Source organism: Hirundo rustica, chromosome 26, assembly GCF_015227805.2.
Source record: "Hirundo rustica isolate bHirRus1 chromosome 26, bHirRus1.pri.v3, whole genome shotgun sequence".
In the NCBI taxonomy this organism is placed as follows: domain Eukaryota; kingdom Metazoa; phylum Chordata; class Aves; order Passeriformes; family Hirundinidae; genus Hirundo; species Hirundo rustica.
Window position 1 is genome coordinate 2806312 of NC_053475.1, and position 21725 is coordinate 2828036.

At 45.0% G+C, this 21725-nt stretch overlaps 3 protein-coding genes across 22 annotated transcripts in view; 1 reads left to right on the plus strand and 2 right to left on the minus strand.

Moving 5' to 3' along the window:
* CPAMD8 (C3 and PZP like alpha-2-macroglobulin domain containing 8) overlaps positions 1-2130 on the minus strand; it is a 57819-nt gene extending 55689 nt beyond the window's left edge. For 8 of the 9 annotated variants that reach the window (XR_005704097.2, XM_040086738.2, XM_040086736.2 and 5 more), the window contains exon 1: positions 2031-2130. Coding sequence is in view for 8 of the 9 variants with exons in the window: in XM_040086738.2 (XP_039942672.1) it covers positions 2031-2119 (89 nt within the window). In the remaining variant the exon portion in view is untranslated. Of the gene's footprint in view, positions 1-1266; positions 1442-2030 lie in introns of those variants that run through there. The other variant, XM_040086739.2, reaches the window with a different exon arrangement.
* A 6941-nt stretch (positions 2131-9071) lies between these two features.
* On the minus strand, positions 9072-16805 carry HAUS8 (HAUS augmin like complex subunit 8). Its single transcript, XM_040086740.2, has 10 exons — positions 16574-16805; positions 16343-16446; positions 16017-16113; positions 14506-14619; positions 13944-14032; positions 13271-13342; positions 12617-12775; positions 11640-11781; positions 10471-10612; positions 9072-9748 (listed from the first exon to the last, which is right to left on the minus strand). Exons 1-10 carry the CDS (start codon positions 16632-16634, stop codon positions 9628-9630), a joined length of 1101 nt encoding a protein of 366 aa, XP_039942674.1. The 5' UTR covers positions 16635-16805; the 3' UTR covers positions 9072-9627.
* A 983-nt stretch (positions 16806-17788) lies between these two features.
* Positions 17789-21725, plus strand: part of MYO9B (myosin IXB) — a 42184-nt gene continuing 38247 nt past the window's right edge. For 10 of the 12 annotated variants that reach the window (XM_040086576.1, XM_040086588.1, XM_040086580.1 and 7 more), the window contains exon 1: positions 17789-17847. The gene's annotated coding sequence lies outside the window, so the exon portion shown is untranslated. Of the gene's footprint in view, positions 17848-18372; positions 18394-21319; positions 21360-21725 lie in introns of those variants that run through there. The other 2 variants (XM_040086577.2, XM_040086578.2) reach the window with 2 other exon arrangements.

A 21725-nucleotide genomic window follows, 5' to 3' on the forward strand; every position in this document is an offset into this window, starting at 1 on the left:
CCAAAAGTCTAAGCCTGTATCTAATACTTACAAATTAACAGACAGAGCCTAAGTGGCTACAAATGGCTTACAAATCCTTAGGATTTAAATAAAACCAGGAATATAAAAATGTTTATTGCATCTATGGTAAAAAATACATTCATTTCTCTATTATATGTAACAAACTAAATGTACAATCAGCTAATCATTAAAGAGCTGAAGTTTGTGAAGGAATAAGAAGGTACCTGAACCTTGCAGAGCTTTGTAGCCAGCGTTTCCTTTGAAACAATTTAGATTTTTTTGACTCAATCATACGGCTCCATTTTCACCGTTCAGCTTCACTAGAAGTGAAGGGACTCAGAGCTGATTTTTGGACCTTTCTAAACATCAGACTCAATGTATGTAACACACCCGAACTCGCATTTTATACAGAAGCAGCCCAGAAACTGCAGCTACAAAACTGAGCTTGCATCCCCGGCTCTACAACCACATTCTTGTTCAAACAATTAGGTCCTGCAAGTTTACAAGAGGCATTATTTTAGGAGGCACGCAGAGAGCTTTAAAGCCACCCAAAACGACCTCCCGTAGATGCTGCAATGCGAGAGTTTCTGAATGGAATCTGCACCACTCCTCTGTGAATGGCACCGTGCCATGAACTTGTCAGCTAAAAGCATTGCAGGCTCTGAGCCCTTTGATGCGCTGGGCTGGAAGCAACACATTTATATTCTCTTCATGACACACCTTTCTGGGGTTTTTTCCCCTACCCAAAAGGATTTTTTTTTTTTTTTTTTTTTAAACACGAGGCAATTCCTCAAATGCCTTTTCAAGCCAGATTTCTCAGCCCATGCCTTTCTACAGTCCCACGAGTCAGGTTGCTTTAGCTCATGATTAATTATCACTTTGGGATGAGGATGATTGTGTTTTACAGCCCCCAAGTAATCTTTTATCAAATTCCAAGCCCATGTTTCTCTCTCAGCAGGCCTCATTGCCATGGAGATCCCATTACCCCCAAAGGAAGTTCAGAACTCTGTGGCATTCGAGTTAAATTGCACGGGGTACTTGCAGATTCAAAACCTTATGGCTGCCAGGTTTGAAAATTCATCAGAATGGTAATAAATAACAATAAAAAAAAAAGTTACTACTGAGCCTGCAAATCCTTGGTAAGAGAGATAGCTGATTTAGTTGCAGGGGGAGAAGGAGTACCAGCTGCATTCAGGATGAAATTATCAGAATTAAACTGTCATAAGCCCAGCACTGCGGTGCCATATGTGAAGCACATGTACTCACATTGTTCTGAATTGCTGAAACGCCTTCGGAAGTATCAGTCCCTTGATACAAGTATTTAAATCACTTAATAAGTGGCTTTTGAATATGAAATATTTGACTTGGCAATCAAAGAGTTAACTTGACAGGGACTGGACAGATCTTTTAAGCACATTTAACCAACAGATCTGTCAGGCAGGACGTGAAATATTTTCCAGTAAGCAAGTGAGAATAAGTTCTCCGTGGCACTCAGTTAATGCAGCTATTCACGATGATGACGGGCTATAATAAGCCAGGGATAAAGAACAAAGCAAACCTTAATCAAAATTAACCTAAACATAGTGGAAAAGAGCTGCAGATTCAATCCCGAAAAGTCAGAGAACTTTCCCCGCACTTTCTCCCCGGCTGATCTTCCCCACCAAAAAAAAAAAAAAAAAAAAAAGAAAAATCTTCACACGCTGCTCAGGAGCGCCCGACGCCACCTTCAACCACCCCCAGCACGGCGGCAGCCGGATTCCTCAAATAATTGCCGGCAGATCAAAGCTCCGCGGCCGCCGTGCGGAGCAGCTGGAGCAGGTACGGCACGGGAGCTCCCTTCTGCTCTGTCCCCGTTCCCCGCGTTCCGCTCCCGGGCAGCGCCGCGCTCCGTCCGCGACCCCAGCGGGCGCTCCGCGGGCTTTGTTCCGCGGCCGCTGAAACCCCCCCGGAGCCGCAGCCGAGCGGAGCCGCTTCTCCCCCCGCCGCCCTGCCCAGGGATGCTGCCGTGCCGCGGGGTCCCCGGTACTCACTGGCGCTGGCGGGGCTGGGCAGCGCTCAGGCTGCACAGGGCGAGCAGCAGCGGCAGCGCCCGGGCGCGGCGGGGCTCGCAGCCGGCCATGGTGCCGGGGAGCCCGGGCCACGGCGCTGCGAGCGGGCAGCAGGAGCCTTTTGTTCCCGGCGAGCGCAGCCCGAGGCTCCGCCGCCCCGCGCCCGGGCTCGGCTCCCCGGTGCCTCTGGCCGCCGCCCCCGCCGCGTCCCCGCCCCCGGGCCGCCCCCTCCCGGCCCCGGTGCCCGCTCCGGCCGCGGCTCTTTGTCTGCGGCTCCCCGCCCGCTCCTGACAGCGCGCACCGGGGAGGGACGAGGGGAAGGGGCCGAGCCCCGCCCGGCCCCAGGTGCGCTGAGCCCGGCCCCGCCGGCCCCCGGCCGCTGCTCACCTCCGCCCGCCCCGCGGCGCCGCCCGCCCGGCTCTGCTCGCCTTCCCCAGGGCTGCCGAGCCCCAACAGCCCCGAGAGCGCTGCTTGAGCTCCTCGCCTTCCTCCTGAGCCCCACAGATGGGAGAGCTGCGAAAGCCAAGGTCCCGTGGAACAGGACCGGCACTCCCGCTACGCTCCAGTCCCGGTAACCGAGCCTCTGCGCGCTCGGGGACTCCACGGAGCGCTGCCCGGGAGCTGCTTTCCAACCCCAAATCCGGTGCCAGCGCGGATGCTCCTCCATCCTCCTCGCTCCCTAGGCCCTAATCTGTCCCTCTCCGTCCCTCTGTCCCGCGGCTCCAGCGGCTGGGACAGGAGAGGGAGCTCTCACCGCACCAGCCTGAGAGCAGAGCTCGCACAGCCCGGGAAAAGCAAACCCAAGGCGAGAGCGGAGAGCCGAGGCGACAGAACAAATGCCATCTTCCACTGCATAGAGAGACCAAGGAATGATTCCTCTGATCCCTGCTGGAGACAACCCAGGCACGCCAGGATCCCAGGTGTGCCTCAGAGGGGAATTCTTGCCCCAGCAATGAATGAAAACCCTCAATGTAGGTAGTTGGGATCATATTTTCCCCCCAATACACCTGGTTTACACACACAAATAGTGGTTAGACTTTAATCTTGTGTGAAACTGGCACTCATTTTGATGTCTTCTCTTAAAAATAAAGTCACTAACTCAGTAACTTTTGGATAAATTCGGATTATCTTCAATAATGGGTAACACTGTGAGATGTGGTTACCCTTTCCTACTTAAATATATCTTAAACCAGCAATGTCTGATTTTTGTGGAGAGGCAGAACAAACCTAGAAAAAGAACAAACACTTTTCGACAAATTTGACAAGATGAGACTCTAGAACAACAGGGGTCACTTCCCAAGGAAATGAGCCAGGAACTATGAGAAAGAACTTACTAGAAAGTACATTAAAGTGGAATTGTTGATGATTTGTTTGCTTGGTTGTTTTTTTGTTTGTTTGTTTGGGTTTTTTTTTGTTTTGTTTGTTTGTTTTTGTTTTTGTTTTTTTTTTTTTAGAGGAACTGAAACAGGTAAAGAAAAAATTCACTCACTCCAACTTGTTTTCCAGTTTCTTCCTATTCTCAGCTACAAACACAGAACCCTGCCTGCCTCAGTGTTTCCCTGTCTGCAGAGCTGATCCAGCCTCTCCTCAGGGTGATGCATCAGGGGATGTTGGGATTTTCTTTGATTAAAGATTAAAGGAGGCAAAATGAAAATGAAGCACCTTTGCTTTTCCCATAGAATGGCAGAGATCAGGTATATTTGGGCTGAAAAAGCATCATGCTTTCAAAAATATGAATTCATTCATTACCTCTACACTCAATCCAAAGCTTTCTAGAGCAAACCACAAATGGTTCATTACAGAACTCGTACATGAGATCTATGGGGAACGCACCAAAAAACCCACAAAATGCCACTAAACACCCATCCTGTCAACCACAGGAAAGAGCTTTGGAAAAGCTCTGGGTAAGGACTTTGAACAACCAGCAGCATTCAGCAATGGATTGATGAATGCAGCAAAGTGCAGCTCTAATATGGAGCTCCATCGTCTTCAGAATAAGACACAAATGTGTATTTGTACGTCTCAAAATGCACAGATAGAAATCACCCTTATGTAGAATGCTCTTTTGAATTGCTCACTCTTTTAAAGGAGAGATTTCTCCTAAATTGAAGATTTTCCACTTGATATTTACTGACTACAAGAAATCTCCGGCAATTACAGCCTCTGAAGACTGCAAACCATCTTCTAATTATGAAGGTATGTGCAATCCTGTAAATAAGGCTGAAATCAACTTGGTCTGAAAAAAAAAAAAAAAATGGGAGGCTTTAGATATAATTTCAAACTATTTACTTACTGAAATGGAATTTTCTGTGCTTGCCAAAATGAATCCCATTCAGTGTGATGCAACAGGTGTTGGAATTCCAGCAGCCGCCTGCAACCCACATCTGGTAATGGTTAGGAGTTAAAAGGAAGTTCTGTAAGAACTGCTCATGTATAAAAACTATTCATCAGTCAGATCTATGGGCCATATTCACCCACCCGCTTGCACTGTGCATAGTTCAGATTTTTATTTCGTTTACAGAGAACGTAATTCTGCTCCTCATAAAGTCTTAGGAATCTCAGGCACTTGAGAGCATGTGGGGGATCGGTGTTGGCCATGCTGGGGGCAGAAAGGTGAGGGAGGGACAGGGGTTTAGAGAACAAGGTGTGAATACATCTGTATTGGTTCTGACCAGATCTAATTCACATCCTGATCACTTCACATCATCACTCTGCAGGAGAACGAATCCTCCCCCATGTCCCAAAATAGCTCATTAAAAAACTGTGCCAGGTGATAATTATCGGAGAGGGATTTGTCAAGCAAAAAATAAAAATTCTCAAGTACTGCCGCTCTCAGCTGGGAATCCTTCTGCTTTTTCCCCCCCCCACCTCAATTGCCAGGTTGAAATCAGTAAGACAACTCACAGGAAAAAAGTTGTAGAACCATGCCATCAATAATGAGCCCTTGCTAATTGCCTCAGCATGAGCGGTGTCACTAACTTGTCACTCAGATGATCAGATCCAAAGGTATAGAAGGTAATTCTCACTGTTTAAATATGTGTAAATTGGGCACATACAAGATACTGTACTAAACCCAAGGGTATTAATCACTGAGTTTTGTGTTAAGTCCCATACACAGTAGATTTCAGCAGAAGGTGGGTGAAAAATAAAAAAGTCATCAATTTCCAGAATCATTTAATCCCCTTTCCCAACGGAAAAACCTTCATCTCAGTCATTACACACCACCAGACAAGCACAAGGCCTTAGTTAATTTTTACAGCATTATATTCATGGTAAAAAAGCCACACCTATTCTTTACCTCTGGGTTTTGTTCTCCCTTCGTGTTTCTGTGACAGCCAAACAGAGATAGCAAAAGCAGAAACTGATAACTGCAAAAAAAGTGTCCCAGGCTTTGCCACACTCCTGCACCTCACCACCACTGAGGAAAATGGTTTAACAGAGATTACATCAGTCCAGATAGAGTGGCAGAAACCAGACTGATCCTGCCCCTCAGGAATACAAACATCTCTAGAAGAAATCATAAAGAAAGGATAATTAGAAAGCACTTTTCAACAGAGAGTGTAATCTAAGCAGCATATAACAGGATAATGATATTGAGAACATAATCATTAAATAGTTCTGTCAAAAATGGTTATTATTCATCTATAGAAAAGGAGAGTGATCTTTCACAGTAATACATAGAATTTCAATTCCTGACAAAGTGACTGAAAGAGTACTAGGAAAGCCATTCAAATAAAGGATTTTGAATGATTTAGAAGGAAGAGTGCTGTGCTTATCAGAAAGGGCTGTCATTCAGATGTTTAGCCAGAAATAATTTCCCGATTCTCTTCTCAGCTCCTATATGACTGGTGAAATACAATTTGTGCATAGTCTGACTGAACAGTAGAGCCACTTTCCATGTGCAAGAGATATTAAACAAAGGAATTAACTTTTTATACCTTACAGGCCATCTCCAAACATACATTGTCTATATAAATTTAAAAAAAAAAAAAATCTGTATCTGAAGGGACAACCACAACATAGAAAATTTAAGACCTTGAATTAGCAGGAAACTCAGGTTTTGGGTATATATTATCACAGAAATATTTTAAAAGGAACTGATCAGAGGCATTTGAGCCCTGCAAACCTCACGCTTGCTGTACAGACCACACACAAATGCAGCGGAAGAAACAACCTGAAATAATTTCTGTGAGTTGAGCAGGAATGCTCACATAATCACTGGAAATGCTCTTAATTGGTGTGGCTCAGTGGTGCATTTCAGAGCTGTTAGATCTTCTGCCGCTCTGGAACTCTTTTCATGTCCTGGCAATCCCAGCCCAGGCAGCAGTTTGTTTATCATATTCAGTATGAATTTCCGGATCTCCAACAAAGTGGTATTTACTCCGAGGCAGGGAAGACTGCAGTAATCCAATAAGTTCTCATTAGCCTAAAATGCAGAAACATCTGCTGGGGTCATGAGCTGCTTTGCTGGCTGTTGATGAGCACAGGCTCAGCTCCGTTTGCAGCTCGTGTGAACAAAGAGTTGGGGGTTTGGGGTGTGGGGAGGGGACAAACGAAGCTCGGTGATTTCCAGAGCTGCAGCTCCACCCCAGAGCACCCCGGGCAGGAGGGATCCTGCCTTACCTTGACCCTGGAGCCCCCATTGCAGGCAGCACAGGAATTTCAGCAAAAAATGCCTTGACTCAGCCCTCCCCAGCTGGTGGTCAGGGTCTGGCGCTGAGCAGAACGTGGTCACAGCTCCCCCAGACACACCAGCACCCAGGCAGGGCAAGCTGCAGGGCAAAGCCAGCCTAAAAGCTTTGCCAATCTCTTCTTAAACAACCAAGAGTTTTGCAAGGGACAAATACTTCAGTTTCTGGGCTCCCCCTTCCTCCCAGGCTTTCACCCACCTGGCTCATTTCACAATTGCTTTCAGATTTTGGAGGAAGAAAAAAAAAAAAAATTCCTTCCCCCAAAAAAGCACCTTAACACACAGGAATGTTAACAATTGGTCAAGAAGAACTTCTGGCCTAAAAAATTAATAAATAGGTAATAAGTACAGCAGAAGTTCAGGCAAAACAAAAGAAAACGAAATCTACATTGATACAAGTTACAACAGAGAGAACATTATTAATTCCACAGGGGGGGGAAAAAAGACACAAAACCTGAATAAAAAGAGCCCTTAATTTGTTTAGGATTCCAACCGATTTAGAGCATGTGACATTGTCAGAAAATAAGTGGAAAATACAAAATAAGTGGTGTCACATCTGTTTAGCTCCTGCTCCAGTGATTCTGCAGTTCTTTGTTGTTGTTTGTACAGTGTTAAATGACAGCAGCCAATTCCGTGGCTATTCCAAGGTGGAGGAAGCTAAAACACTTCTGCAAAAAGCCAAACCAGGATCACTTAGAAAGAACTTTCATGAAGATCAAGAAGAAAAACTCTCAGTTCCAACTAGTTTAAAAATCTTTTCCTGGAGAGGCCGAGCTGCTTCAGCTAACACTTGTTGTACCATTTGTACAAAGAATTACACAAGCGTTCGGTTTAAAGAACGGCCAGAACGCTGAAATTAATTCCTCCGATTCTTCTGAAACAATGAGAGCACATCCCCGGGCACAGAATTGTTCTGCAGCAGCAGTTTGGCTTCAGCCCCAGGACTCCCCTTTGCCCCGTGGGAGTGTAAGGAGTGCAGCGAGTGCCGCCTGCAGCAGCGGGGCTGAACTACTGCCCCCGCAAGATTTACAGCCTTTAATTGTGCTCGCAGCAAGCACCTCCCCGGGGGGAGAACCAGCAGCATTCCACCGCTCTTCAGAGGGAAAATCTGCATTGCTGGCTGTTGCTTAAGGCACGGTTGGGTGTAGGTGTACACATCTCAAGGGCAGAAAGTCACTTGGCTGGAAAGGATGGGTTTAATTTAAAAGTATTTCTTAAAAGAAAAATACTTTTTTACACCGTCAGTGCGGTGTACCATGAAGGAATCCTAGGAAAGACAATCGCATAGGCACGTGCAGAGATATTATTATCAAGACACTACAATACTGGTTTCAATTTCATCCCACCCCTGTTACATTTAAGATGACCCTTCCCAACTTTCAGTCTCAGAAGGGTCACATTGATCCTAAAGAGGTTAAAGGTGTGAGCACGCACAGCTCAGCAACAATCCAAACCTGTTTCATCATACTGGAGCCTTCCTACCCACATCTCCATCCCCCAAAACCAACCAGCCCACACACTCACAGCCAAGCTGCCTTTGCTGGGCAAAGTTCCCCATCCAGTGGCCAAATTCATGGATGCAGCTCACTCCTGCCCCAGGGCTTGATCCAGCACCTACTGCTGATGTGCTGGATTGCAGCCACACAGGTGAACGACCAGGTGCAGATCACGTGAGGAAAAAGAAATAACAGATGGCTATCCTGAAATAACACCGGTTCACAGAGGAGCTGCTGCTAAAGAAATGACACTGACACTGTATGCAAGGAGGGTCTGAACAGTTTGTTTTATGGGTGTGGCACATCTACTGATTCAGTTATTTAATTTACTCCTGATTTTTAGTAAAAGGAGACAAGAATCTACTTTAGACCTTTAGTAATGCCAGGAAGAAAGCCTGAACAACACCTGAAGGAGTGCAAGGATAATACTCCAGGTATCTTAGGAGCAGGCCAAAAAGCCTTACAGACACAGCTGAAGCTGGAAATGTGAAAAAAAAATCACAGAATGAGGTTCCACAGTTAAAAAATATAGGTTAGAGCATGCCATCCAGAGAAAAATGCATTCCAAGTAAGAAAAGGAAAGGATGTTGGAGAAACACACCAGATGTGGCTCGTATGTTCCCAGCACAGCACATGCACTCAGAAATCAGGTTTGTGGCTCCTTTTCTCATTCCCAGTGCTTTGGCCCCAGCACTTGGGGTGCTCATGGCTGACCACTGGGACACTTGGTGTGTACAAGTCCAGCACTGGACTGTGCAGTCTTAGCCCTAAGTAAGGCCAGATGGAAACAAAAGCTGCTGTAGGAGATCAGTGAAGATACTCAAACCTGAAGGCTACTCATAGAGCAATGGAAAATAGTCTTTATTATTAAAAAGAATATCCTTAAAGAGGAGTCAGGTTTATACAAAAGCATTTGCGATTTCAATAATTTATTTACAAGGCAATCAGGCAACCAGTTACCAAAACTTCTCACTTGTTAGAAGTGACCACGCTCTTTCCAAGCAAGTGCTTTGTACCCACCAAGCACATCCAGAAATATGGGCAAATCAGAGGTCCTGCAGAAGTTCAGTGAGCAACCACTGCTCAGGCCGTAGATGACCACACAGATCAGATTTGCCAGGAACAGCATTTTTTTATCATTTACCTTTCAGTGCTGTCAAGGCAGAAAGGGACAGAAAACCTGTCACAGAAATCCCCATTAAATCCTCGAGCGGCGATGACTCCCTGTGGGACAGCCTGCAGAACAACTCTCCAATTCCTGTATCAGTGAGCACCCCTGCTGCTGGCTCCACTGAAAAACTGGGCAAGTTGCATGTCCACACAAGAAGTAAAAGGAAAACACATCTGCTGGCTTTGGGTTAGTACCTACCCAGCAGCAAAACAATGCAGAAACTCAGTTGAAATACCAGTGTTTCACAACATCTACTCCGTGATTCTCTTCACACAAGTATTGGTTATGCAGAGAAACTTCTTTACTGACTTCAAACGACAGGTTCTTCACATCTGTGAAGCTCCTGGAAACACATGAAGCTAAATCAGTGACTCTGAAGGACAACTCTGCTTTAGCCCAAAGACCACATGCCTGGACATCTGCATCTTTCTCCTACTTTGGCCCCACCAGAAGAAAACCAATGTAAAATGTGAATTTTCTTCTTCAAAGCAAGAACTGGGAGGAGAGATGGAGATTAATAGACCATTAAGCCACTCAAAGATTTTAACACTAATCTCTTCTGGGGCAATGAAGGAAAGGAAGGACATTAGTCATGCTTTATATCTTCCTCGTCCTCCCAGTGATGCCTTGTATTTGTTGTCACAACAGTTAAGGAGAAACCCCTTCTCTGTGCTCCTTGTGCCTTCTCAAGGATGACACATTCGCAGGGCTGTTATTTAAAACACTTTGCAGCCCACTTTTCTGTCTCCTGGGTTTCTCCACTCCTACATACCTAAACTTACCAAGTCTATTCTTGCTCAGTGAAATTCTCAGCTGAAGTGTCAGAGAATGGCACTGATGTGGTTCACCTGGGGCACAGACCCAACCCCAGACATCCTAGTGTGACTGCAGGCAGGGCAGGGAGAGAAATGCAGGTGACTGCTACAAAGAGAATTACACTTCGTGCTACCAAACCCTCAGTTAACCCTCCTCCAGTCTGAGTTCTGGATATATTCTGGGCAAGGGCTACAGATTTTCCTCTGAATATTTAGTCAATAAGTCTTTCCACCCAATTGTTGAGATTACCTTTGAAGCCCTTCACTCAGTTGTTGAGACACTTCTTTAAGCTCTTTCAGTGCACCAAGTGCTTTTGCACTATCCCCTGAGTGGTTTGGCGTAACTTCTGTCAGAAGCTTCTGTGTTATTGTTAATTGCTTTTCTAGTTCATCTGGAAGATGAGAAGTTAAAGGTATTATTAAAAATGAGAGAAGCACCAGTTAATACAAGATAGTAACAGCTGGAGTAACCCAGGCAGGTGAACTAGATGACAAAAAAAGATATTGTTCAGCTTCCACAAAAACACCATGAAACTGTGAAAGCCAAATTATTTTTCATTGCTGTGACTAGCACCAGCAACAGGCTGTTGAAATTGCTCATCAAGCTCTCATTTGGAGTATGTCAAAGATTTTTAGGAGAAATGTAAGAGAAAAAACAAGTTTTAGACACCCGAAATTCCTTGGCCATTTTGATGTATTGCTGTTGGCATATACCCCCTCTGTGAAATTTATTCAGACATTTCCTTCAACATTCACAAACAAAAAAAATGAACCTATTCCTTTCTACTCTTCTTACAAGAATTCTAAGTTCTTCAATAAATATTTTGCATTTGTCTTAAAGTGCAAGATTACTGTAAATTATTTAAGAATTTTGGTTTTTTGCAGACCAGCGGTTTAAAAACGTAACTTTTTGTCCAGACTTCAATACAAAATGCATGTACTAATTTATTAAATATTCTGATTCAAGACAACACACAATATTTAAGCTCCAGTTCTGCCAGAAACATGAGCAAGTCTGCCCAGATGACTCTGTCTCTCAGACACAGAAATATGAAAGATCACAGCATTCCTACAACTTGTTTACACAGTAGGAAAAAGAAAGGGGGAGGAATGCCATGAATATAGTTAAAATATATAGAAACCTGCTAAAGAAGGTCTATATGAAGACTGAGCTAACTTAAAAAGTTAATTTCTTCTCTGCTGCAAGATAAAAAATTGTGTAGTTAGGTGGTTAAACAAAGATAAGAATTACACACAGCACAACATGTGATTATTGCTGCAGCCCAGTGTCCACACAGCTCTAAAAGCACACAAAATTCCTCCCGTGGCCATAGAGACACAGCAGTAACAACGTGAGCAGCTTTTTTAGCATAAACCCACTATAACTGAAAGCAAATTGGATAAATCAGATTTTCATACCAAGGTAGGCTTGCTTATCTCCTTCTATGTGAATGTTCTTTATGGGTAATTCGTGTCTCGTAGCATCCAGGGAAGCTGCAAAGTTTTTGTACTGTTCTTTAAACTGTTCACAGGCAGCAACGAGGGGAGCCAGCACTTCTATCTGAAAGAGACACACACTGAACAACACTTCTCCAAAAGCACATCTTCTGGAATTACACACCTGGCTCACTGTAAAAAAACACTTTACGATAAAACCAAATACCACTCTGAAATGCTTATTGACAGAGGAATTCAAGCAGTCTGTGGTACAATAATCCCATCAAACTGTTTATTATATTTTCCTCTATGTCCTCAGTACCAGTTCCCTTGTTTGTGTAGCTCAGAGATACTGGCAACATAGCCAGCAAAGGGTTTTGTATGAGCTCCTCTGACTGTAATTAACAAGTGTGTTCTTCAAAGGCCTTGTTCAATTTTTGCAATGTGTATTTGTTAAAAAGCAAAGAGACGCAGTTTTGAAAATTCATCAGTCAAGCATTAATTATTCATTAGAAACCTGTCTTCTTACAATTAGCCCAGAACTACTTGTGGCTAACACATACGAACAAGACAAATAAACGACAGAAGATGTTCACTTGTCTCTAAGGAGTGGCATCTCAGCTCTAACCATAACTGGAGTTGCCTAAGTGCAGGATGTTCACGTGGTTTTGGGTACTTTCACCTCCTGTGCATCACCCACACCCTGCCCCAGCAGCCACTGCAAGCTCTGCTCTTGCCCAGGAGCTCCAGCCTCTCCTTCCTGCCTGTGCATCAGGGGCACAACAGTGACAAAGGCACCTGCTCAGGTGCTGTACAACAGGAAGGAGATATTTGTTTTCTTTAAGATGCATAAAATTGTACCCCTGCAAGCCACAGAAGCAGAGAAATCTCCCCTGGACAAAGGACTACTTCATAAATGAATTTGTGGAACTATCAGAGAAGGATTAATTAAAACTTACCTGTTTGTCTAATGTTTCATTGAGCTTCTCCTCTCTCTCCTTGAGCAGAATTTCACGTTTCAGCTCCCAGAGCTGCCTCTGTTGTCTCTGCTTTTCTTCACACAACCTTAGCAAGTTCTCTTCTGCTTTTTCCTCCAACTTGGCGACCTTCTTTTCTGTCTATTACATCCCAAAAATATTCACAATTAAAGCAATGCTACATCTGAGCAATTAACATGTGCTGAATAAAGAAATGCAAGCCTCAGGCCAGACCAAAGTGTTTCAATTAATGACCAGGAGACCTCACACAGTAAAAACAGCAAATCAGGGTTAAAAGCCCTCTCAAGACCTCCCACCCTCATTCCTTTTTGTAAAGGAAAATACACACACAGAGCACTGAGGAAACAAAGTCACTGCCACAGCCTTCAACTCCAGACAGACTCACAGCTCTCCCCAAACCTCTGCATCCCCCCAATTCCTAAGAACCAGCACTAGCTTAATAAACTGGCACTGAACCCACTCGAAGAGTTTTCACGGCAAGTCTTACGGTTTTATAAATTATAAATATACAGTCACAAAGGTCTAACTTTAACAGGTCAGGAAGCATTTGAGAAATTAAACATTTCTTCTACATCAGGTTCTATCTGAAACACCAAATACTTGACCAGCTCTCACCTTAATTCTTAGGAAAGTTAAAAGAAGTGTCTCAGATTCCAGCTCTTCCATCAGATTATGAGACTCAGTTTCCTTCAAAAAAGAATATTCTACATCAAGTTTAGTATTTAAACAATTGTTTTTTCTGTGGTCAAATTAATTACCAACAGTCCAATTCATGCCTGTAATCATCAAAGCCAACAGGCAGCTCAATGAGAAAAGTTTGTTTTTTAAACACCCATGTTAATTAAATACATCCCTTTGTTCCACCACCTTTTATAATATTTTCAGCAGATTTTCATAATTCTGGTAGAGAATTTGAAGTTCCAGTGCTACACGGAATGAAATCCCCAAATACAGCACTTTATATTAGACTGAATCAGTGTTAGTCCTCAGAACAAAAGTGCCAGGAAATTCTTAATGTGATATAATTAATGAGAATGGGCAGGAATGCAAGAAGAATCCACCTGAGGAGATGCAATAACTGGAACAGACTCTTTACCACAAGAAATGGAAGGAAATCTCTGGTCAGTGTCCAGATATCAGACCAACACTTCAAATACTGTCAGCAGTAGAACTGACTTCTGCAAGGAGACTTTAGATCCTCCCAGGACCTCAGCTGGAACTCAGATTAAAGATACACAGAAAATCTTCATTTCAAAATATCCGTACCAATGTAAGCAGCGAGACTCACCCCATCAGCGACTTTGCTTGTTTTTGTTGTCTTTGAATCTCCTTTCGAAGCAGATTCTGAATCAGAACTCTTCTTGGGGTCACTTTTATCTGGATCACAACAACAAAGTTAGTGTGATTTCCTGTCGAGGTCTATAGGGAGGATCAATAGACCACCAGGTTCTTTAAAGGGGGAGATAATTTCCAAATTATGTGTGCACCAGTAAAAAACCCTCTGTGCTCAGTTTCTGGCTCTGATATACTCATGAGCAGATACGGGTCAGGGGAGCATTTAGTTTTAAGTGACAAATGTGATCCACTTTCAGAAGGGCTGACACCCTCCTCTTACAGGAACAAAGATTCAAGTGTACTTTATTCTTTAATTCTTGACTTTAAATAAAAACAGAGCACCCAAAAGACACTACAAATCAAGAGGTTAATTTAAACTCCAAAGGTCTTAGTACCTCTGCCTAAAATCCTTTTGTGAATATACAAGAATACGATTCCTTATCCCCAAGTCTCAGCACATACGTTAAAAATAATAATAAAAAAACCCCATGAATTGTGTACAAATGGAAATTTACCATTAATAGCAGAAATATCAAGGTCTGGTAGCTTCATTTTTCCTTCATCTAATAAAGTGGACTGCAAGTCACTCTTCTCAAAACCACTTTGATTTAATGAGCTGTGGTCAACACCTGTAGAAAGAAGCTGTTATCAGCCTAAAAGAATTAGAACTAGAAGCATTAGGTTCAGCACAAGTTCACAGTTCCAAGCTGTAGAGGCTCAGGGAAGCTGATCTGGTTGAATCCCTCCCCTCACACCCCACTATCAGCTGAGAAATGCTCCTTAGGATTTGGCCTTGATGAGCTGCACCTGGACAAGGCTCCTCTTGAGCTTATCAGAAACACTCTCTCCTCCCAGGAATGTCTAATGAGCACTTGTTTTCTAAAAGACTTTGGAACTTGGTTTTTTTTTTTTTTTTTTTTTGAACCTTCCAAGAAAGTTACCAACTGCAATTGTGGCCGAAATGGAAAATTATTATCCTAAAGCCCACTCTCTAGCAACTTCATAAAGTGAGACTTATCTTCTTCTTCGTGTTAGAACCGGGATTAATACACGAGTCGCAGTTCTCGTGTTCGGATTCGGTGTTTATTAATTCGTACCTATATTACAGCCTCACAAGTCATGAGCTCTAACTAGCAAGATAGAAAAGGGAGGTAAAATGGATGCCTCTGACTCCTTCCAAGGTTCTTTAAGCACTAATTACCCAATAACGAGATGACACCTGTATTATTTATACTTTTGACCCAATAATGACCACCCAAGGCCTGCAATGCAGACCTTTTTTACCCAATTAGAAAAAACACCTGAAACCAAGAAGAAGGTGGTGAAGAAGAAAGACTTAGACAACTCCCTATATCTTCCATATTGCTTCACATATACTACTATATGCTAAACCCCTAAACCCTAAGATTTTCACCCTGTGCGATCACACAACACCATTCAAACTACTGCCCACAGCCCCAGTGCCATCACTCAATTTTGGAAAATTGACTTGACGGCCTCAAGTCAAATGCAGTGCCTGCCTGAGGGTCAATGCCCCTCAGCACAGAAAGCCTGAAATTTTCAGCCTCCAGGGTTTCAACACCTTTGAGGTGCCAATTCACAGAAAACCAGGGAAATATTTGTCTCAATAACTAGATATCTGTGGAGACAAACAAGGACTGTCAGTAATATCAGACAGGAATCATTGGTAATAACAAAAGAAATAAAAATGGACAGTTTTGCAGTTTTTCAGTTACTGACATTTGGTTTAACAGAAAGATGAAATAAAAAAAGCAGAGTAAAGGTGAGGGCACAGGAAAAGAACTGCTCAAAACCTTGTGCAGAAGGCAGGAAAGACCCAAGCACTCAATTCCAGAGCCAGGACTTGATTTGTCTTAGTCCCACATCAAGTTTCTTAATTTCCTTTGCACAAAAATAAAAACTGCCAGTGATGCAAGTAATACAAAATATCAGTATCTTAGAGTTGTTACAAGTTTCATCGGCTGGAAATACAAAAGAATGGTTTTTAAACACCGGTAAAACCTACCAGCACAAATTTTGTGCTTCTCAGAGAGAACTGATCTTGCTTTAGTTCTAGAAGACGGCAGAGAAGTATTCGATGAAGAGGACCTTGACGAAGCATCCTGAAAATAAAAAAAACCAGCTAAGACAGAACATAAACAGCAATATCTTGCTTTCAACTTAAATGTTGACAATAAACAACTAAATCCCAGGGCACCTCGGTGCTTTACAAGTCACCCGAGTCTATCAGCCAAGCTCCCACCTAGCGACACACCACAATTCCCTCGTAACCCCAGCAGAGTCGGTTTTCCCCCAGGTCTCTCTGATACACGTCCAAGCCTCCCCGCACACCTTTTCTGTCACTCGCTGAGAGACGCCTGAGCTCGGCACTCTCGGCACCTTCTTGCTGTCTTTCTTATCGAACTGCAGGTAGCGAGACTGCACGATTCTTCCTCCTGAAAGAGGGGCAAAGAGAGCTAAGCCGGGCCCAGGGCGGCGCTTCCCGCCTCAGGCTGGGTTTCCCCCTCGGCCGGGCCGGGCTCTCGCCTCAGCCAGAGCGGGTCCGCCCTCACCCCGCGCTACCTTTCCGCTTAACTGTAGGCGTTTGTCCGCCCGCCGCCGTGCCGCTGCCCTTCGAGGACATCGTGCCGAGGCAGCGGCGGGCGGGCGAGAGGCGGGCGGGGGTCGCTTCCCCTCAGTCCCGAGCCGCCCCGGCCGCCATCGAGTTTGAATCACCGCGCAAGCGCGTGCCGAGAGGGAGAAGTGCCGCCTGGCAGCGCTCCCCTGGCGGCGCGGAGGAATAAAACGAGCCCCGAGGCCTGCGCTGCTTTTAAATAAAGCACTGAAGGAGGCTTCAGTCTCTTTTAAATGAAGCGCCTGCAGCACGGCTGGCCCTAAAGGTGCTCCTTGCCTCAGGCCTCTGGTGGGAGGTAGCTTCAGCTGGTGAAGTCTGTTCTGGGCGTCTCAGTACAAGAAAGACAAGGAGCTACTGGAGAGAATCCAGTGGAGGCCACGAAGATGATGAGGAGTCTGGAGCATCTCTGTGATGAGGAGAGCCTGTGGGAGCTGGGCCTGCTTAGTCCAGAGAAGAGAGGGCTGAGAGAGGATTCCATCAATCCTATATAAATATCTCCAAGGGGTGTCCAGAGGATGATGCCACTGCTAGGTGGTGCCCAGTGACAGGACAAGGAGTAATGGGCACAAACTAAAACACAAGACAAACACCTCAACATGAGGAAGAACTTCTTTACGCTGAGGGTAGGAGCACTGGAACAGGTGTCCAGGGAAGGTGTGGAGTCTTCCTCTCTGGAGATATCCCAAACACACCTGGACACTTCCCTGTGTCACCTGCTCCAGTTGACCCTGCCTTGACGGAGTGATCTCCAGAGGTCTCTTCCAGCCCGAACAATTCTATGATTCTTAAAACCAGAGTGAACTCTGACAGACCGAGCACCAGCCACCCGCAGCGGTGGTTGGGGACGCCCCCGGACCAGCAGGACAGCGGCGTTCTTTGGTTTTGACAAGAATCCACCCCCGCTGCCTCAGCCAGACAGATAGACAGCACCTGGCTGCCGCCGCCCAGCCGCGCCAGGAGCCGCGGCGGGAGCTCGAAGCGGGCTCGGGGCTCGAACACGCGTCCCCCCGAGCAGCGCTCGCCGCTTCCCCCCCGTTCCCCACAGCCCGTGGCGCCGCCGCGCGCCCCCCGCCCCGGCCGTGCGGCGGGCCGGCGCATGCGCGAGGCGAGGGCAGCGCTGAATGGGCGCGCCCCGGCCCCCCCCCACCCGGAAGTGGCGCGCGCGGGGCCTGTGGCGGCGGCGGGGCCGGGGCCGGGCGGCCGCGCTTCGACACCGGCGCAGGTAACGGGCCCCGCGCTCCTCTTCCCCCTGCTCCGCATCCCTCCCGCTCCCCCTGCCTCCTGCTCCTTCGCTACGGGCTACCCAGCGCTGTGCTGGCGCTGCCTCGCAGGGACCGGGTTTCGCACCGAGCGCTGTGGGGCGGCCGGAGCAGTTCTGAGGGGGTGTCTGGGGTTCAGCTCTGGGGAGGGTCTGGGGGTCAGTCCCGGGCCGGGGCAGCCGCCGGGCTCCGCTGCCGCTCTCAGGAGCTCGGGGCCGGAGCGGTTCCCCGGGACGCCCTCAGGAGCTCGGGTGTGCTCGGGGCCAGGGGCTGTGCCCGGCTCCGGGGCAGATGCGGTGCTGCTGGCTGACTTTGTGTCAGCTGTGCCCGAGGAGCTGGAGGTGCCCAGGGGAAGGGAAGTGTCTGACGCCCGGCTGTTCCTCCCGTCTCTCGGGCAGAGCCTGAGCAGGGCACGGTGTTACTTCCAGCTCCTGCTTTTTTCCGTCTCCTGCTTGCGATGTTTCAGCCACACAGTGTTCTGCTTTTTCGTGTGATGTATCTGACTCTCGGTATGAACAGCCTGTGATCTTTCAGACAAATATCTCATGATCTTTAAAAAAATTCGTTGAAACTCTCAGTGTTCTTTTGTTTCTTTGTGTTATTTTTGGGCAGCTCTTGACTGTTGGTGCTGCTGCTGTGCTGCGGTCGTGCTTTATCGTGATGACTGTCACTGCCCTGTTGAATTGTGCCTCTTGCTGTGTGGATGTCGATAGTGCTCTGTCTTTTTGGCAAGCTTGGTTTTGCAATCTCTGGGAAGTAAAACTTTTGCAAGCTAGGAACATCCTTTGTTACATGTTTCTAGACTAAAAGTATCAGACTACTGTCCTGACTCATGACAATTCTGGACATAGCTCTGATACAGGTACGTGTGATCCTGGTGGAAGATGAATTCCCAGTATAATTTTGGCTTTGTTTTCTGTTACTCTGTAAGTATTTTTGGCAAAATTCTTGCCCAGCTTTATTTGCAATTCGTGTTTTTGAAAAGCGAGAAGCACTTTGGATGCAAATGAGCTCAGCATTCTTTGATTTCACCTTCTGGAAATGGGTGGCAGTGGAGCAAAGGGCTGGAGATGATCTCAAGCTCCTGGCAGATGCAATTAGCTTTTCAAAGATGTCATCAGCATCCTCCCACGGTGCTCCTAGAGGTGGATCGGTATCGGTGCGTCTACCAAGCTGTTTGCAAATAAGTTTGTCATGGGTAATTAGGAGCTCTTTGATTTCAGGCTTGTTAGCTGGAATCCGTGGCTGAAGAACTTGCCCTAAAGTAACAGCGTGGGGTAACCTTGCATTCCGGTTTAGGATGTCAGGGTCACACCCAGCAAGTTTTAGTAAGCTCTGGGTGTCTTTTAATTCAGAATCTTGTCAGGAAAAAAATCCGTTTAATGTAGGGGAAGCAGCTTGGGGAGCTTGTAACGTGTATTCATATTATCTTCAAGATTCCTTTTTTGGCTTTTTTTAGAAAAGAGTTCTAATCTTGGGTTTTTTTGGTTTTTTTTTTTTTTGTGTGTGTGTGTGTGTTTGCACTGCTGTGAGGTTTTCTGCCTGCCCTACATCTGAAGTCCAGTAACATTATGCTTTTCAGGGTGATGCATCCAAGGCCACTTCCTCAATCTTTAATCCTTAATTATTCACATAAAACTCGGGAGTTACTGCAGTTATGCAAACTGTTTTGTAGAACTGTACAGTTTGGGGCTTTGTGTTTTTGTTTTGTCTTGTTACTGTGCTTGAACGTTTGTCTCAACAAAAAGCTTTTTCACAAGTTGAATGTTACAGCTCCTGCAGTGACAGCTGCCTGCACAAACTGTCCATTCCCAAGGGGAGTGCTCCCAGGCCTGGGCTTTTCTGTGGAACCCAAAACGCCCCTGGAACTCAATAATTTAGGAAGAGTAAATGCAGCTGATGAAAGATTTAAACGAGCTTCACCTAGAAAGGAATACTCTGCAGACAGTTTTCTGACCCATAGTGATTCAAACATTAGACCTCTTGAATAATCCTGTGCGTGAATAACATGTTTGACTCACATGCACACTGAGGCTAAATATGGCCTTTCCTCAGCTAGGAGGTCAAAGGGCAGGATTTGCATAGCCGAGGCATTTAGAAAGGAAGAATTTCTAAAAAGATGCAACAGTATGGGCTATTTCGACAGTCAAGGGAAAGAGTGAAAGATTCTGATTCAACAAAATGTTTTTGGCTCAGTGTTTTTGTGAATTTGAAGGCTGAAGGTGTTTATCACTTTTCTAAGAAACAAGGCCTGTTTGTGCTAGTATCAAGGAGAAGTAAAGCCTGAGATGCTGATAAGGGTTTATTTTTCTAAAAGGAAGGACTAGGAACGTCTTTATTTCACAAAATGAAAATTCAAAGGTTTTTTTTTGTAGAATATTGTGTTTTCTTGGTGTATCAAGTGACTTAAGCGTGGCTTGTGGAGTTGTTTTTATCAAGGCTTTATTGTGTTGTGTGTCTCTGATTACCAAATGAAACTCAATGCAGATTCCAGAAAAATCTGCCCTTTCTATAAAGACCATTGATATTAAACAATAAAAGTGTCTTTAAAGCTATTTTTGACATGTGTACATTCTGTTCACACAAAAGTTCGGCCTAAAGTTTCTTTAAAATTTTTCTCATCACTGTAAATGCAACATTAGAGCAGTAAAACTTTTATTTCCTTTGTTTGACAGCTCTAGTGCTGTTAAGGAAAAAAAACCAAGAAAATGACAAAAGGTGCTAGAATGGCCCCCAAGGTTCTTTTGGCTCGCATTTTTTACCTGTGACCTTTTCAGTTGCTTTGCCTTGATTCCTCAACTGGGCCACATTTTCTGAACCACTCCTATGTGCATCTGTAACTCTGACATCACGCTTTTTATAAGGTAGTAACATGTAACATCACTGTAAAGCCTGATAAGGTATCTGTGTTTTGAGGTGAGATTGTGCTTTTGAGTCATTCAGAGGAAGTGGAGGCTGCATCAGGGTCCCAGGAGCAGGTAACTGAGAAGGAACTGCCTGTAGCAAAAGTGATTTCTTTGACTTTTTCCTGTTACACTACATTGCAGCCCAGCTTCTCCTTTGTCAGGCACTCTGGGGCAGTAACTTCCCTGCAGGGTTGATTGCAAAGAGTAGTAACAAATGTGTTGTAATTTTTGTGTGGTCCATTCAGAACTCCTCCTTTTGGAGCAGAAAATCCAAGAGCTTTTAGTTAAAGAAAACCAAGGATCTAAAGTTGTTTAGCCCAGCTGAATATTTTTATAATCAAGGAAAACATTGAAGTGTGACTAGAACCTGAAGCGAATTTTCAGGTAATCTGCAAATGCCTGGAATACTGAAAAAAAAATTAAAATCAATTATGCTCAATTAATAGCACCTGTCCTTATGTCATGAGGTAGGAAAAGGATCTTTACCTTACCTGTTAATTGCACAGTTAATTGTGGAGACTTTAAGGTGTCTCCTGATTTGCTGGAAAATCCTTCCTTTAGAAATCAAGGTCAGTAATAGCTGAATATTTTTGAAGTTGCTAAATGTTTTCTATTTGACCAGACAGATTGGTCTCTTTTGGATGGTCACTGGCAGTTCTGGTGTTTAAGAATATCAGAGGTCAAGTACCTGTGGTACATTTCCACCTTTGTGTTGGGAATTGCTTGGTGGGCAGTGGGAGAGGCTGGAATCTTTCCGTTTGAGGAAAGCAGCAGTGGAAATACACGTGAAAATACGAAGAACTGGATTATACAGTTCATCCTCAACAATTTTGCTGTAATGGTAGCCTTCCCTTTTTAGCTTCACCATGATTCATTGACTAAATATGTGACTTCAAATTATGGCCTTATTTAAACTAAAGAGATAGCCTGCACTG

Excerpts from the sequence above, each read along its gene's own strand:
- HAUS8 (XM_040086740.2), bottom strand. The coding sequence starts at position 16,634 with ATGTCCTCGAAGGGCAGCGGCACGGCGGCGGGCGGACAAACGCCTACA. Across the intron at positions 13,343-13,943 it reads CAAGCAAAGTCGCTGATGGG|GAAACTGAGTCTCATAATCT; the intron begins GTGAGTCTCGCT and ends TCTTTTTTGAAG. Across the intron at positions 10,613-11,639 it reads AGATAAGCAAGCCTACCTTG|ATGAACTAGAAAAGCAATTA; the intron begins GTATGAAAATCT and ends CTCATCTTCCAG.